This window comes from Lytechinus pictus, chromosome 2 (assembly GCF_037042905.1).
Source record: "Lytechinus pictus isolate F3 Inbred chromosome 2, Lp3.0, whole genome shotgun sequence".
In the NCBI taxonomy this organism is placed as follows: Eukaryota; Metazoa; Echinodermata; class Echinoidea; order Temnopleuroida; family Toxopneustidae; genus Lytechinus; species Lytechinus pictus.
The window spans coordinates 37,716,703-37,729,574 of NC_087246.1; the positions used below are offsets into that span (position 1 = coordinate 37,716,703).

Sequence of the window (12,872 nt, forward strand, 5' to 3'; positions counted from 1 at the left end):
AACATAGGTCCACGTGCTTGATTTTTTGCTATGGAGCTTCAAAGTTCACCCGAATGAATGTTCTTACGGATTGCGCATTCAAAAGAATTTGGCATTTTTAGACCTCGCAAGATCACTACAGTGAGTTTAAACCTCTATTACTCAGTCAAAATACATGAAAAAGTCATCAAATTTCACAAGAGAGTTAATAAGTGAATCGTTAGAATGGAGAATCTATTTATAGTGCTATTTGTTTGCAATTTTAAGTCTAACAGTCTATGCTATGGAGCTTCAAAGTTCACCCGAATGAATGTTCTTACGGATTGCGCATTCAAAAGAATTTGGCATTTTTAGACCTCGCAAGATCACTACAGTGAGTTTAAACCTCTATTACTCAGTCAAAATACATGAAAAAGTCATCAAATTTCACAAGAGAGTTAATAAGTGAATCGTTAGAATGGAGAATCTATTTATAGTGCTATTTGTTTGCAATTTTAAGTCTAACAGCACTGTTAGTTCTTAAAAATGGCGTAAAACATAACAAAAACCCAATCTCAAAAAAGTGAAATTTTAATAACAAACTACAAAAGTACAATAAATGCTGCACTTTATTCAAAATCCATGTCATTTTCACCAAAATTTGCAAAGTTGTAGAAGAAGGTATACCGAAGAGGTGCAAACATTAAAAAATAGGGCTTCATGTGCTTGTTTTCAAACTATCAGCATTTTCATTAGAGCAAATGTGCTTTTTAAAACACCAAAAATGCGCCAAATGCTTTGTATCTATGAGAAGAAAAAATCAAAACCACTCTACCATTTATTCAAACTCGGGGTCATATTCGTGATTTTTGGCAGCACTGCAGAGTAAAGTATTTTAAAATTGTAGAGATGTTTTTTTTAATGGTCCATGGAATAATTAAAAATGTTTTGCTTCATAAACTAACGCATCGGATCTGCAGTTAGAGTGCAGATGATGAGAAAAATCAGTTCATACCCACAGCTAATTAATCACCTGTTCATCCATTGTGACGTCAGCGCGCAGAGTGTAAAATATGCGCAGATCATAATGCGCACAAACATAACTGTGGACCGTCCTTAAAGCAGTAACCTGCAAAGCAATGTCTCCTGTAAATTTTCCAAGAGAAACAAATTAGAAACAAAACAAATGGTGTTTTACCGATACCGAAATGCATGTTGCCCGTATATACCATAGATTACGGTGTGGCAGACACACCAACAAAAGCGATACGAGAAGCCGATGGAAGCTATTGTGTTGGGATTGTGTTATCTCGAATGACATACCATTGATCGCTTTATTGTCCGATTGGTGAGTGTGACTGTGACATAGAGGTTGTTTGGTCTCGTTTTAGCGCAATATCACGTCTTACATTTTGACATATATGTGCCCTCTTTCTAAGCAAATTAAGACACTAATACTGTCATGAAGCATATCGATGTTTTCGCTAATATATTCTCTTTAATGTAGAATGTTGGCATTGTGTATTAATTGCTGTTATCTATAAAACAGTTCAGGATTCATGAAAAAATACTCTGTTTTAAATTATAATTTGCATAATTTATGTAAATTAGGTAATAATAAACAAGGATATCCCAATCATTTTATGACAATTTTCTTCCCTTTCTTACCCTAAGTCTTTATTTCCAATTTTAGGGCAGTTCTGGTTAAATATATATTCTTAAATACTTGTTTTCGCTATATCGACATAATATGCAAATTTATGCAAATAACTTGCTTATTTGCATAGATACAGCGTGTCTCTTTGGATGAATCTATTTCTTTTGAGTCAAGGAACATTTGTGCCAAGTGGGACATTTGTACTAAAAAATGCAGCGTTCACCCCTTTTTTTGCAGTTAACAAGTCTACTAAGAGGGAAAGAAATGGATGAAGGGGAGATAAATAGAGAGAGGAAGAGATAAAAATTTATAAGAGAGACAATATCTGTATCTATACACCTTTGTCAAGATAATGCTACCTGTGGGCCCTTGGAGGAGACTGATAGAGAGACAGAAAGAGAAGGAAAGAAAATCAGAAAATATGTTTGTCAAAGGCAGATTCATTTGACCTTCACTGTACACAAGCGGGATTCTTCACATAAACATAGCTGCTTTTTAATTGCTTGTCTCACAAGATTTGAACAGAGTACATCTTGAATATTTACAATGAGGTACTTCACGAGAAAGACTCTCATTAGAAAGATAGTAAATGCTGGCAAAATATGTGGTTATTCATCGTCATGACAACCATATCCAGTATTTGTACTTTGGTAATTTGCAAAGTTGCTCATCTGGAAAAGTGCCTTGTAATCGCAATCAGAATTTTTTTTCTTGTGGAAGTGCATAATGGCTGAAAAGCAATCAAGCATTTTGAATTATGAAAGGATTGATGCGGTTGTACTTTGCTTTACAGATACTGCTTGTCATTAATCTGATTTTGGTGCTACTGTATGGTAGTTTGTATTAAACTGGTAAGCTCAATGATACTTAAAAAAAAAAATTGAGCATCGAGATAGCAATGCATCTGACTTTGGTTGACATGTAAGTGAAAAGTAACTAACCAAACAGAGAGAAAAAAAAAACAACTCTACAGTGTGGTTCATATTACGCTATGTTATGTAATTCAAAATGTTAAATAGTTCCATACAAAATGAATAAAGTAAAACAAACACAATAAATACTAACTTTATTCTTATACATTTGCACATTATTTCATTGAAAATTAATAAGAGTGGAAGACAAACTCCAGTGTGTTACAAATAGGAGAGTAAATGTAATCAGTTTATTTCACAATCACTCTACACTGCTCTCTTACAATGGCAAAAGGGCACAAGTGACTGAATTCACTAAGTTAAAGAGAAAAATGTAGATCTTTCATTTTACACAGACAGCAATAACACAATATCCCAAGCCCTTGCAGAACATCATGAGATTTAATCCCCAAAATAAAGCACGCTTGAAAAATATTAACTGTGCCAACACTCAAACTGTTGGGTATTTCAGTTCCTTTCTCAGATAAAGAACTAAAGGGAAGTATATTTCATGTTGGGACATTATCTACAATGTCGTCTTGCAGTATTTTTTTCTTTTAACAAGAACCAAAGCTGTTATTTTCAAATTTAGTTTCTACACTGTATTTCTTATCAACAGTAGAATAAACCATCTTTAAGCCAAAATAAGTAAAATTTGATTCTTATTACAAACATGCTGATTAAAGCTAAATGATAGTAGTTGCAGTAAAACACTAATTTCGTGAGAAAGTCTGTAAAACCAAGGTTAAGTAAGACTATATCATCGTGGATCTAGATCTGGTAGTTACATAAACTGAACTTTGTGAAATCATCAAACATAAGCTGAAATACGATCACACTGAAAATCGCCAACACAGATAGGCACACGTGGGACAGTGTATTATTATTGCTGGAATAAAGACCAGACGGAAGTGACCGAATCCGCGCTTATTTTGCTTATTTCTCAGCAATTACACAATTTCTTCCAGAATCCTTAGGCACATATTTTTTATTCATACAAACAGACACTTGGGTGGTCATTATATTAGATTATGTAAAAAGTCATTTTGAGATCGTTACCAGAACTGGAATTTATCTTTAATCTACACTTAGTAAGGCCCAACAAACCAAAACATTTGATTTACTGTTGGTGTTCCCACAACACCAGCCACAACATCCTCCTTGAAATGTTTCCACGTTTCATAACCTCCAAAATTAAATAAACCCTAAACCTTATCTTTACATTACTCTGAACTGGAAACTTTATTACAATCCCAACTCTAATCCTAATCCCTCTGAGATATTAAGACCAGAGCAAATGTTGCAGGAGCATGTGTTGTGTCACAAACTTAAGAGGCAGTGATGAATTTGCAGCGAAGAATTCACTTTGATTTCCAAAGTTATGTTATCGCATCATACTACATCATCTTAACATAGTTTACAGGGATGAAGTTGAGGCTAGCCTCAAGGCCACCAATTTGCCATCCTTGGCTTTGACCTTGGTCCGAGTCACATGTAAAATGTCTATGGTAGAGTGATTTCTCCAGCAGCTTCATGACTTGGAAGTACCAGTCTTGAAAACTACCCTGATAGTTACCTCAAACTCCTAACTATCATAAAGTGAACATACTGATTTAATATTCAGCCTTATCAAACAAAGAATATAATGTATGGAATTATAAGATACATTGGTTGGTATTCTTATAATTATCCCAGGCTAGACCACAAATGCCAGTTTTGATCTAATTTCTTCAATACATATGAGAGAGATATTGAATCCAAATATTCATTGAAATTTAGCGTATCCTCGTATAATCCTCATTTTGTATCAAAATTACTTTTTGAACAATGAGGTGGAAAATGACACTCTGTAAAAGCGTAAGTTAGACACTGGTTAATAACTACACCTCTGCTATGAATGGGTAAAAAATTACATAAATATGGTCATTCTTTCTGTACATAGAGCCATAAAATCATTGCACAACTTTGACTATTAAAATATAAATACGCTTCCTCAAGGCACACAAAATGAGTTGATGTCATAATAGGGAAAAACAAAGTCATAATTTGAACATTTTCCTTTCTTGATAATTTTGTTGACATATTACACAACAGCTTCTTTGAACAGCTTGGAAGTACAGAAATCAGTGGTCACCAGGGGGGTGTTTCACAAAGATTTAAGTATGACTTAATGTAGGTCGCACTTAAATGTTGACGCATACATGATATGCAACGTGCGATCTTATTGATCAGTACCCAGTAGTGCGCGTCCTCTTGGCATGATCTGACCAATGCGGTCATGCCTTTTATAACGCACGGAACTAGGCATTTAAAGGGGAATCCAACCCAAATAAAAACTTCTTTTTATAAGGAAAAGAAAATTCAGACAAGTTGATAGGTGAAAGTTTGAACAATATTGGACAAACAACAAGAAAGTTATGAATTTTTAAAAGTTGTAAATATTGGTAATCACTATACCCATGGAGACTTCAAATTGGCCGCATATGGGATGTCATAGTGATGTAAGGCAAGGACTACTCTTCCATGTACTCCAATACATATTTTGGCTAAAATGTCATTTTTCCCAAAAGTTTTATTTCAAATTATATTTTTCTTTCATGAGGACATAAAACAATATACTACCTGGGTTATATTTAGATTACTGCCCCAGGGGAATGGGTACTTAGGAGAAAACCACAAATCTCTGATAATAAAGTACATGGCCTATGGGAAAGTTGTCCTTGCCCCTTGTCATAATTTACTTACTCAGTTGCCAATTTGAAATCTACATAGTATTAGTGATCTCAATTTTAAAGCAGCTATAACTTTCTTATTGCTTGTCCGATTTCTTTCAAACTTACTCCATTCTGTTTAATTTATTTTTCTCCTTCCCAACACAACATTTTATGGCCAAGGCTGGATTCCCCTTTAAGTGCAACTCTTAAGTCATACTTAAATCTCTGTGAAACACCATCCAGGTTAATACATACATGTAGACCTGTCTCTCTCTATGTGTGATGTAGGACTTGATGCAAATACATTTACACCAGGTACTCGTTTGATGACATGATGGATACATGAGGAAAGGATATAATCAAATGATGTTTGAAATATTTCACATCCGAGGTCTTTAAGGATATAAACACATCTGATCGGTGCCGTTTCCCTATTCCATGTCTACAGTTGAGCTCAAAAGTTAGTGAACCCTGCCACAAAATGTACTCCTTCATGCTGAGTGTTGAATGTAGACAACAACACTATAATGTTAGGCAAGCCCAGAGAAACAAACTTTATTGAAAGAAATAATTCATCACCTGATTTCACAATAAATTATCTAAAACATGACAGAACTTAACACTTTAAATATGTTCATTTTCTAGTGAGGTCGCTAACTTTTGAGCACCACTGTACATGTATATCAATACTCTAAAAAATCCACAACCTGAATTTATTCCACACCTATTAAGACTACACTTTTGTCGATCATGAAAAGCATGATAACCTTCATACCCCCAAAACCATATTTCAGAAAATCCTGCATTATCAGTTTATAATATTATAAGTTTTTTAATATAATAATAACAATAACAATACATAATAACTCGTTTACCAAGAGCACTTTTCCATTTCACAAGGCGCTTCAGAGCCAATAACAGGTTAAAAAGTGTTAACAAATGAAAGAATCTGTCTTCCCCCCCCAAAAAAAAACCACTCTCATACATTTATCTATACACTTCTAGATCACAAGGGCAGTACTGTCTAAGTGGCTATATTCTTCACAAAAATCCAAACTCAAATAGAGTGTAGTTTATAGTAGTGCAAGAATCATAGAAACCCTGATATAAGACCATCAACATCCTCCCCACCAAGTATAATATAGTAGAAAATATCAGTACCCGAAATACATGTCATGTTAGTGTGTTCCTCCATACTACACCCCTGCATATCAGTCAATTGTCCTTTATTATTACATCTTGATAGTCTTGCATGTGAAGTCTTATTCCTCTATCTCTACCAATAGACCCTGCGTATCTAGTTTTACTTCATGAACAGTAACATCTTGGGTGCCCTGTGTTTGACAAAGATAGATCAATGAATCATTATCATCTTCATCGTCGTCACTATCATCACCATCAACATTTATCATCATCATCACCAGCATCAACATCATCACCATCATAATCAACATTTATCATCATCACCATCATTATCAACATTCATCATCTTCATCATCGTCGTCGTCATCATCATCGCCGTCATCACTACCTACCATCATCATCAATATCGTTGTCACCATCACCAGCATCATCATCATCCCCCTCATCATCATCATCATCCTCCTCATTATCATCATCATCACCATCATAATCAACATTCATTATCTTCATCATCATCACCGTCATCATCATCATCATCACCGTCATCATCATCATCAACATCATCATCATCATCATCATCATCATCACCACCAATACCACCAACACCATCAGCACAAACAGTGTCATCAAAACTTCCACCGCTATCAACCTCATTATAATGTACATAATGATCTGAATTGTGACCAGTCTCCCCAAACCAACAATAAGTCACCAGGGAAGGTTCTCTGTAAACAACCAAAATAGTAATTTGATCTTGAAAAAAAAAAAAAAAAATTGCATATTTGAAAGAATAATTCTTCTTCTTCATACTGTAAAAAAAATAAAGTTGTAAAATTGAATAAAAGACAAGATACTAGAGTTTCTTTGACACCATTTTTCGCAGGCTGCTTAGAAGTTTCACCAAATTTGCAAAATGCGCACATCCCATCCCTGAGTGAACTCTGAAGTTTAAACCTTGTTTTCTCCTCATTTTTTAAAAGCTCTTGCTGAATTTCTTCTTCATTCAACCCAGTATTTGTGTGGATTATCGTTGATCATTGAAGCTAAGGATCTGCATATTCAAGCTCAATGAATATCTCAAAATCACAATTTTGGGGGACTTGCTGTCGGTTTTGGGGTGGCCCGTCAACGTTGAATGGAATCTTACCTCAATGCCAGCGATGATCTCTCTGACCTTGGTTGCCTGATTTGGTTCCTTGGTTAAGACATACATGAACCCTCCTCCACCAGCCCCACCCAAGACCTGACCATGAACGATTGGTTTAAGAGCTGCCATCATCTGAGAGACGATACGAGGTTCACTACCCGGTGCCATGATCTTCTTCTGTGACCAGTATTTATTCATACATTCACCAACCTTTTCAAAGTCACCTGAAAACATCACAATCGATGCAATAAGACAAATAATTCCCTGCTTTGGAAAAAAATATTGAACAAAAACACAAAAGAGTAGGCTTTTTGCAGATACAGGTCACATTTCCACATAATCGTTGAGTTTCAGTGCAGCTGCCCTTGCAGCGTACATTTAGGTAGTTTTGGGTTAGTATTGTTATGTATTGTCATTGTGTAATTTTCTGTTGTATATTATCTAATGCCATTATTTTTGTATAAATTTATTATATGTTATATATTGTTCTTTGAATACCAACAGCCGGAATATGATTTTTATGCCAATGTAATTTTATTTTATTTGGGCATGACAATAAATTTTGAATATCTAAATATCTAATTGTCAAAATACATAAATCAAAATTATTATATTGGATTAAATGAAAATTCTATGACACACTAAGATTGGATGGTTTTGCTCGTGAAACATCATAAATTTTTGTATATATATTGCCACTAGTACAAAATATGAATAAACACATAAAGAGAATAAATAAGTGATTAAGATAAGGTACAAATCTACATGAGTAGCACAATATCAAATACACTATATTTTAACTAAATGGTGAGTTATAATATCAGCCAGCAGTAAATGTCAATTACTAGTACGTAATGCTCAATACCCATCTCTCTTAAACAAATCGTACATTCATTTTTTAAAGTCTCACACACCATGAGGGAGGAGTAAAGGGGTAACATAATGTTAATGAGAAGCTGCTTGTTGAGCAAGAAATAAATGCTCATCATATGCTAAGAATTGAATGATAAAGTTCATTTGCAATACTACTTTAAATATTTCCAACAGAACGACACAATATCAACTTAAAGATGAAAATGAGGAAAAGAACATAACATTTTATTAAATGGAACATGTTTCGAGGTTCACACCTCATCATCAGCCTAAAATCAAAGAACAGAGTAATTGGTATTTATACATTTGGGATATCAAGGTAATTTCAATAATGTAGGTAAAGAATACAATGGTATGTGGAACAGGGTGAATTTAAAAAGGAGTAAAAGTAGAAATTATGTCAGTGATAGGTCAGTTTGGGTGGTTTGATTAAACAGAAAGCATTATTTGATAATTGTACACCTGTTGATCGAGTTGGGGCTTTTTCCATTTGATGAAGAGCCCAAAATTGCCAAATGCCAAAACAGATTTTGAGCTCAAAATAAAAGAAGGGCTCTTTCTTTTTAAATTCACCCTGTTCCACATACAATTGTATTTTGTAAGTACATTCTTGAAATTACCTTGATTTCCCAAATGTATAAATACCAGTGACTCTGTTTTATGATTTTAGGCTGATGATGAGGTGTGTACCTCGAAACATGTTCCGTTTAATGAAATGTTATGTTCTTTTCCTCTTTTCGTACTTTAAATATCTACCTTTTTGTAAAGCCCTCACACATTCTTCAGCATTGTCTATGAGCTGTTGGCAATTGTGTACAATGAGAGGTTGCCTGGCATACCAGTTACGAATCACATCCTGTAAGAGATTCCTGATTGAGAAAAGGTTATTTGACAAAAAGTGTAAGAACCACCTGAGGGCCCACATAAATCAATTATTTCTTATTCAATTTAATCTATTTTAATTTATTCATTTATCTATTCATTCAGTAATAAAATAATATGCAACATTTATACAGCGCTTAATACAATGTTTCTAAGCCCTGAATACTATTACCTTGGCTTTAATATACCTTGGCATGGCTACTCTTATCGGGTGCTTGAGCATTCAAGGAATACACCAGGGTGGAAAGTGGCAAATGTAGATAAACGCCTTTAATTATCTATTTCTTTTTTTGTTGTTCTAAATTTTTTTTTTTTGGGGGGGGGGCTATGTATATGGACATGCATGAATGTTTCATAGGAACTTCATTACTAAACTGGAATTGGGAATGTCCATTCAAATACAAATACTGTAAATTCAAATACTGTAGATCAATAAGCAATCAACATTCACCTGGATATAATATATCAATTTTGATAGTACACTTTTCAAATGCATTCTCTCATCCCTCGAAAAAACAAACAAACAAACACATACATACAATAAAATTCAAAGTAAACAATGGCAAGAGGTGTCTTTCTTTATTCTTTCATCATCTAAAAGAATTATGATGTACAGTATAGGTTATATCAGGAATTTCAATCAATGATAAAGACCTGAAAGGGACTTAAGGAATGTTAATAGGAATTGGCAATCGATCGCAAGTAAATTTCAGTTGCCAAAATCAATTACAACTCTTGCAATTAATTCAACATGTGCCACTGATTGCTGGTTTGCTCCTTGTATCAACAACTATGAATTTATTTGGTTTAGTTCAAATTGTTCCATCACTTTTACATTTGCATCTGAAATTTGCAATGGATTACAAATATTTTCTTGCAACAAGCCCTAGGACTAGTTTCTCTTTCTTATCAAGTAGGATGTCCTTACCTGGCTAGTCGAGTCTTGCCCGTGTAGACCAGGATGAAATGCTGGTTGAAGTATTCTTGATCCTCATCACTGATGGGTACGGCAGAGATCTCAACTCTACATGGAAGACCGGGAGTGGTGCGTCCTATGTTGATCCTAGGTGTAAGACCTGAGAAGAAAATGAATAGCATGAAAATAGGATTTTAATAATAATCCCCATACTGAATATTACATATCACAGTATCAGCCAACATATCTATGTGCTTTCAAAATGCTTATGGGTATGGTGCTCTTTTTCCATACATAAATTCATTTGAGTTTATTGAAGCAAATTCCTTTCTTAAAAAATTAGAACTGATACAAAAAATATACATAGTAGATATGTTAATATGAGGTCTATTAAAATAAATGACAAGAAGCAAAATCTTTTTAAATGTGAAATATCAATAGATGTTGAAATTCAAATACTTGTACTTTAACAGTATATATCAAATAGATAACGTAATACATAAAGTAGGGACACATTATATGAAAACATACAAACTACTAAGGAGCAGATGAGGAATGGCTTTACATATTTCATTAAATTTCCACTTTAAACATTTAGATAAAGAAACATATCAAAACGTTCATCAATTTAAAAAATGAATAAACATGGAAGTAGATTAATTACAATATAATCCTACTGTTGAGGAACAAATTCCAAATGGAGTACACAAGGGACTCTATTTCCCCAGTATTTCCCTTTTTATAAGACCTTGATTTAATTTTTAATTTAATACCTCCTACTTGATCTTGCCAGCCACCTCCCGTTGTCAGCATCTGCTCTAGATGAAGAATCTATAAAAAAATAATCAAATCACTAATGTAATCTAAGGTGTCATTAGAATTAGTAATGATTGCAATTTTCTTGCTCATCATCACAATAAAAACTACAGAGTTTGAGACCAGGGCCCCGTCTTACAAAGAGTTACGATTGATCCAATCGATTGTCACTCTATTGAAATCCATCAGTGTCATAATTTTTTCTACGGGAAATTTGCACGATGTCCTTGGTAAGCAAAGAGAAGCACAGTGAATTCTCGAGAAAACAATGAATGCATGAATATAAATCATAGTTAGAAAATATTTTGAACAAAAATGCCTAATAGATGTGGGCGTTGCTGGCCGTCCATAGTTGTGATTAATCAGATCAATCACAACTCTTTGTAAGACGGGCCCCTGGCAAAGCACAACCCTTGAGCTGAGTATTTTATCTACATTGCTCTTTCATCATACATGAAATGTGACCAACCACCCCAAAACCAACGATTAGTCACCAGGGGGGTGTTTCACAAATATTTAAGTATGACTTAGAGTCTAGTTGCACGCTGTATAAAAGGCATGACAGTATTAGTCAGATCATGCCAAGAGGACGCGCACTACTGCGTATTGATCAATAAGATTGCGCGTTGGATATCATGTACGCGTCGGCATTTAAGTGCGACTCTGAAATCATACTCAAATCTTTGTGAAACACCCCCCATGGAAGGTTCTCTGTAAACGGCCAATAATAAAAGTAATTTCGTCTTCAAAAAGTAGAAATTAGAAAATTAGCTTATATCAATTCTTAATTCTTCCTCAAACTGCCAAAATTTGAAGTTGTAAAGAAAACAAGATAACAGACTTATCTTTGACAAAGGTTTTTCCAGATTTCTTGGAAGCTTCACTGAGGTTGCACAGTGTGCACATCTCATGCTTGTGGGAACCCAGAACATCAAACATTGCTTTCTCTTTATTTTTCCTAAGCTCTCCCTTAGTTTCTTCCGCACTCAATCAAATATTTATATAGGATATTGTTGATCAATTTTGTCAAGTTATGCTAGTATATCATTTTCAAGCTTGGAATGTGATTTTTTTTTCATCCTCAATAAAAATGTCAAAATTAATTTTTGGTGACTCATTGTTGGTTAGGAGTGGCTGGTCACAGATAAATGAAAATGCTTTTTTAATAGGCATTATTGATACCATAATGTGCACTTGATATATATAAAAAAATAAAATACAAAACCCCTTAAATCCTTGACATCATTATCACCTCTCTTCATCTTCTACAAAGATACAATCAATAACTTACAGCATGTATGAGAGAATCATGATCATAGATCTTTCCAGATGCCCTCCAGAGAGCAGCCATAACCCCACCAGCTAAGATACTGCTAGTACCAAGACCTAGTAAAAGATTGTGAAATAAATATTACAACTCCAGTTGATATGCATGACGAATCTTAATCTAATATTGAATTGGAATCTAGAAAAAATGTAATTACTATCCCTCCCCTATTACAAACATTAGGCCTTATATGAGGAAACAAATATCATAGCTGGAGTTATTAAAAGCCAGGGTTATATAGAGTGTCTTTGAATAGGAAACAAAGACAGCTCTACCAAATGCTTTATATCATTACCGCAATATGCTAACACTATGGCAACATAGCTTCTGACACACTGGAATATCATGTCTTCAGAATGATAGATTGCAAGGATTTGTGTACAAATCCTGCCATAGCACCAAGGTCCTTTGACAAGGCTTTGATCTACATTTGCTACATTCAAACAGGGTAAGGTGAATGATTACCTGGCAAGAATTTATTTCTTGAAATGTCCAGTATTTTGACAGCTACACGTATGCTGAATTCAA

At 34.3% G+C, this 12,872-nt stretch overlaps 1 protein-coding gene across 1 annotated transcript in view; it reads right to left on the bottom strand.

Moving 5' to 3' along the window:
• Positions 1-2,763: 2,763 nt before the first annotated feature.
• The window catches only part of LOC129254270 (L-fucose kinase-like), a 45,072-nt gene continuing 34,963 nt past the window's right edge, over positions 2,764-12,872 (bottom strand). Inside the window, exons 22-27 of the mRNA XM_064115708.1 lie at positions 12,309-12,403; positions 10,975-11,032; positions 10,214-10,361; positions 9,160-9,272; positions 7,531-7,754; positions 2,764-6,574 (exon numbers count right to left, since the gene is read on the bottom strand). Of these exons, the coding sequence (XP_063971778.1) occupies positions 6,503-6,574; positions 7,531-7,754; positions 9,160-9,272; positions 10,214-10,361; positions 10,975-11,032; positions 12,309-12,403 (710 nt within the window). The 3' untranslated portion in view covers positions 2,764-6,502. The remainder of the gene's footprint in view (positions 6,575-7,530; positions 7,755-9,159; positions 9,273-10,213; positions 10,362-10,974; positions 11,033-12,308; positions 12,404-12,872) is intronic.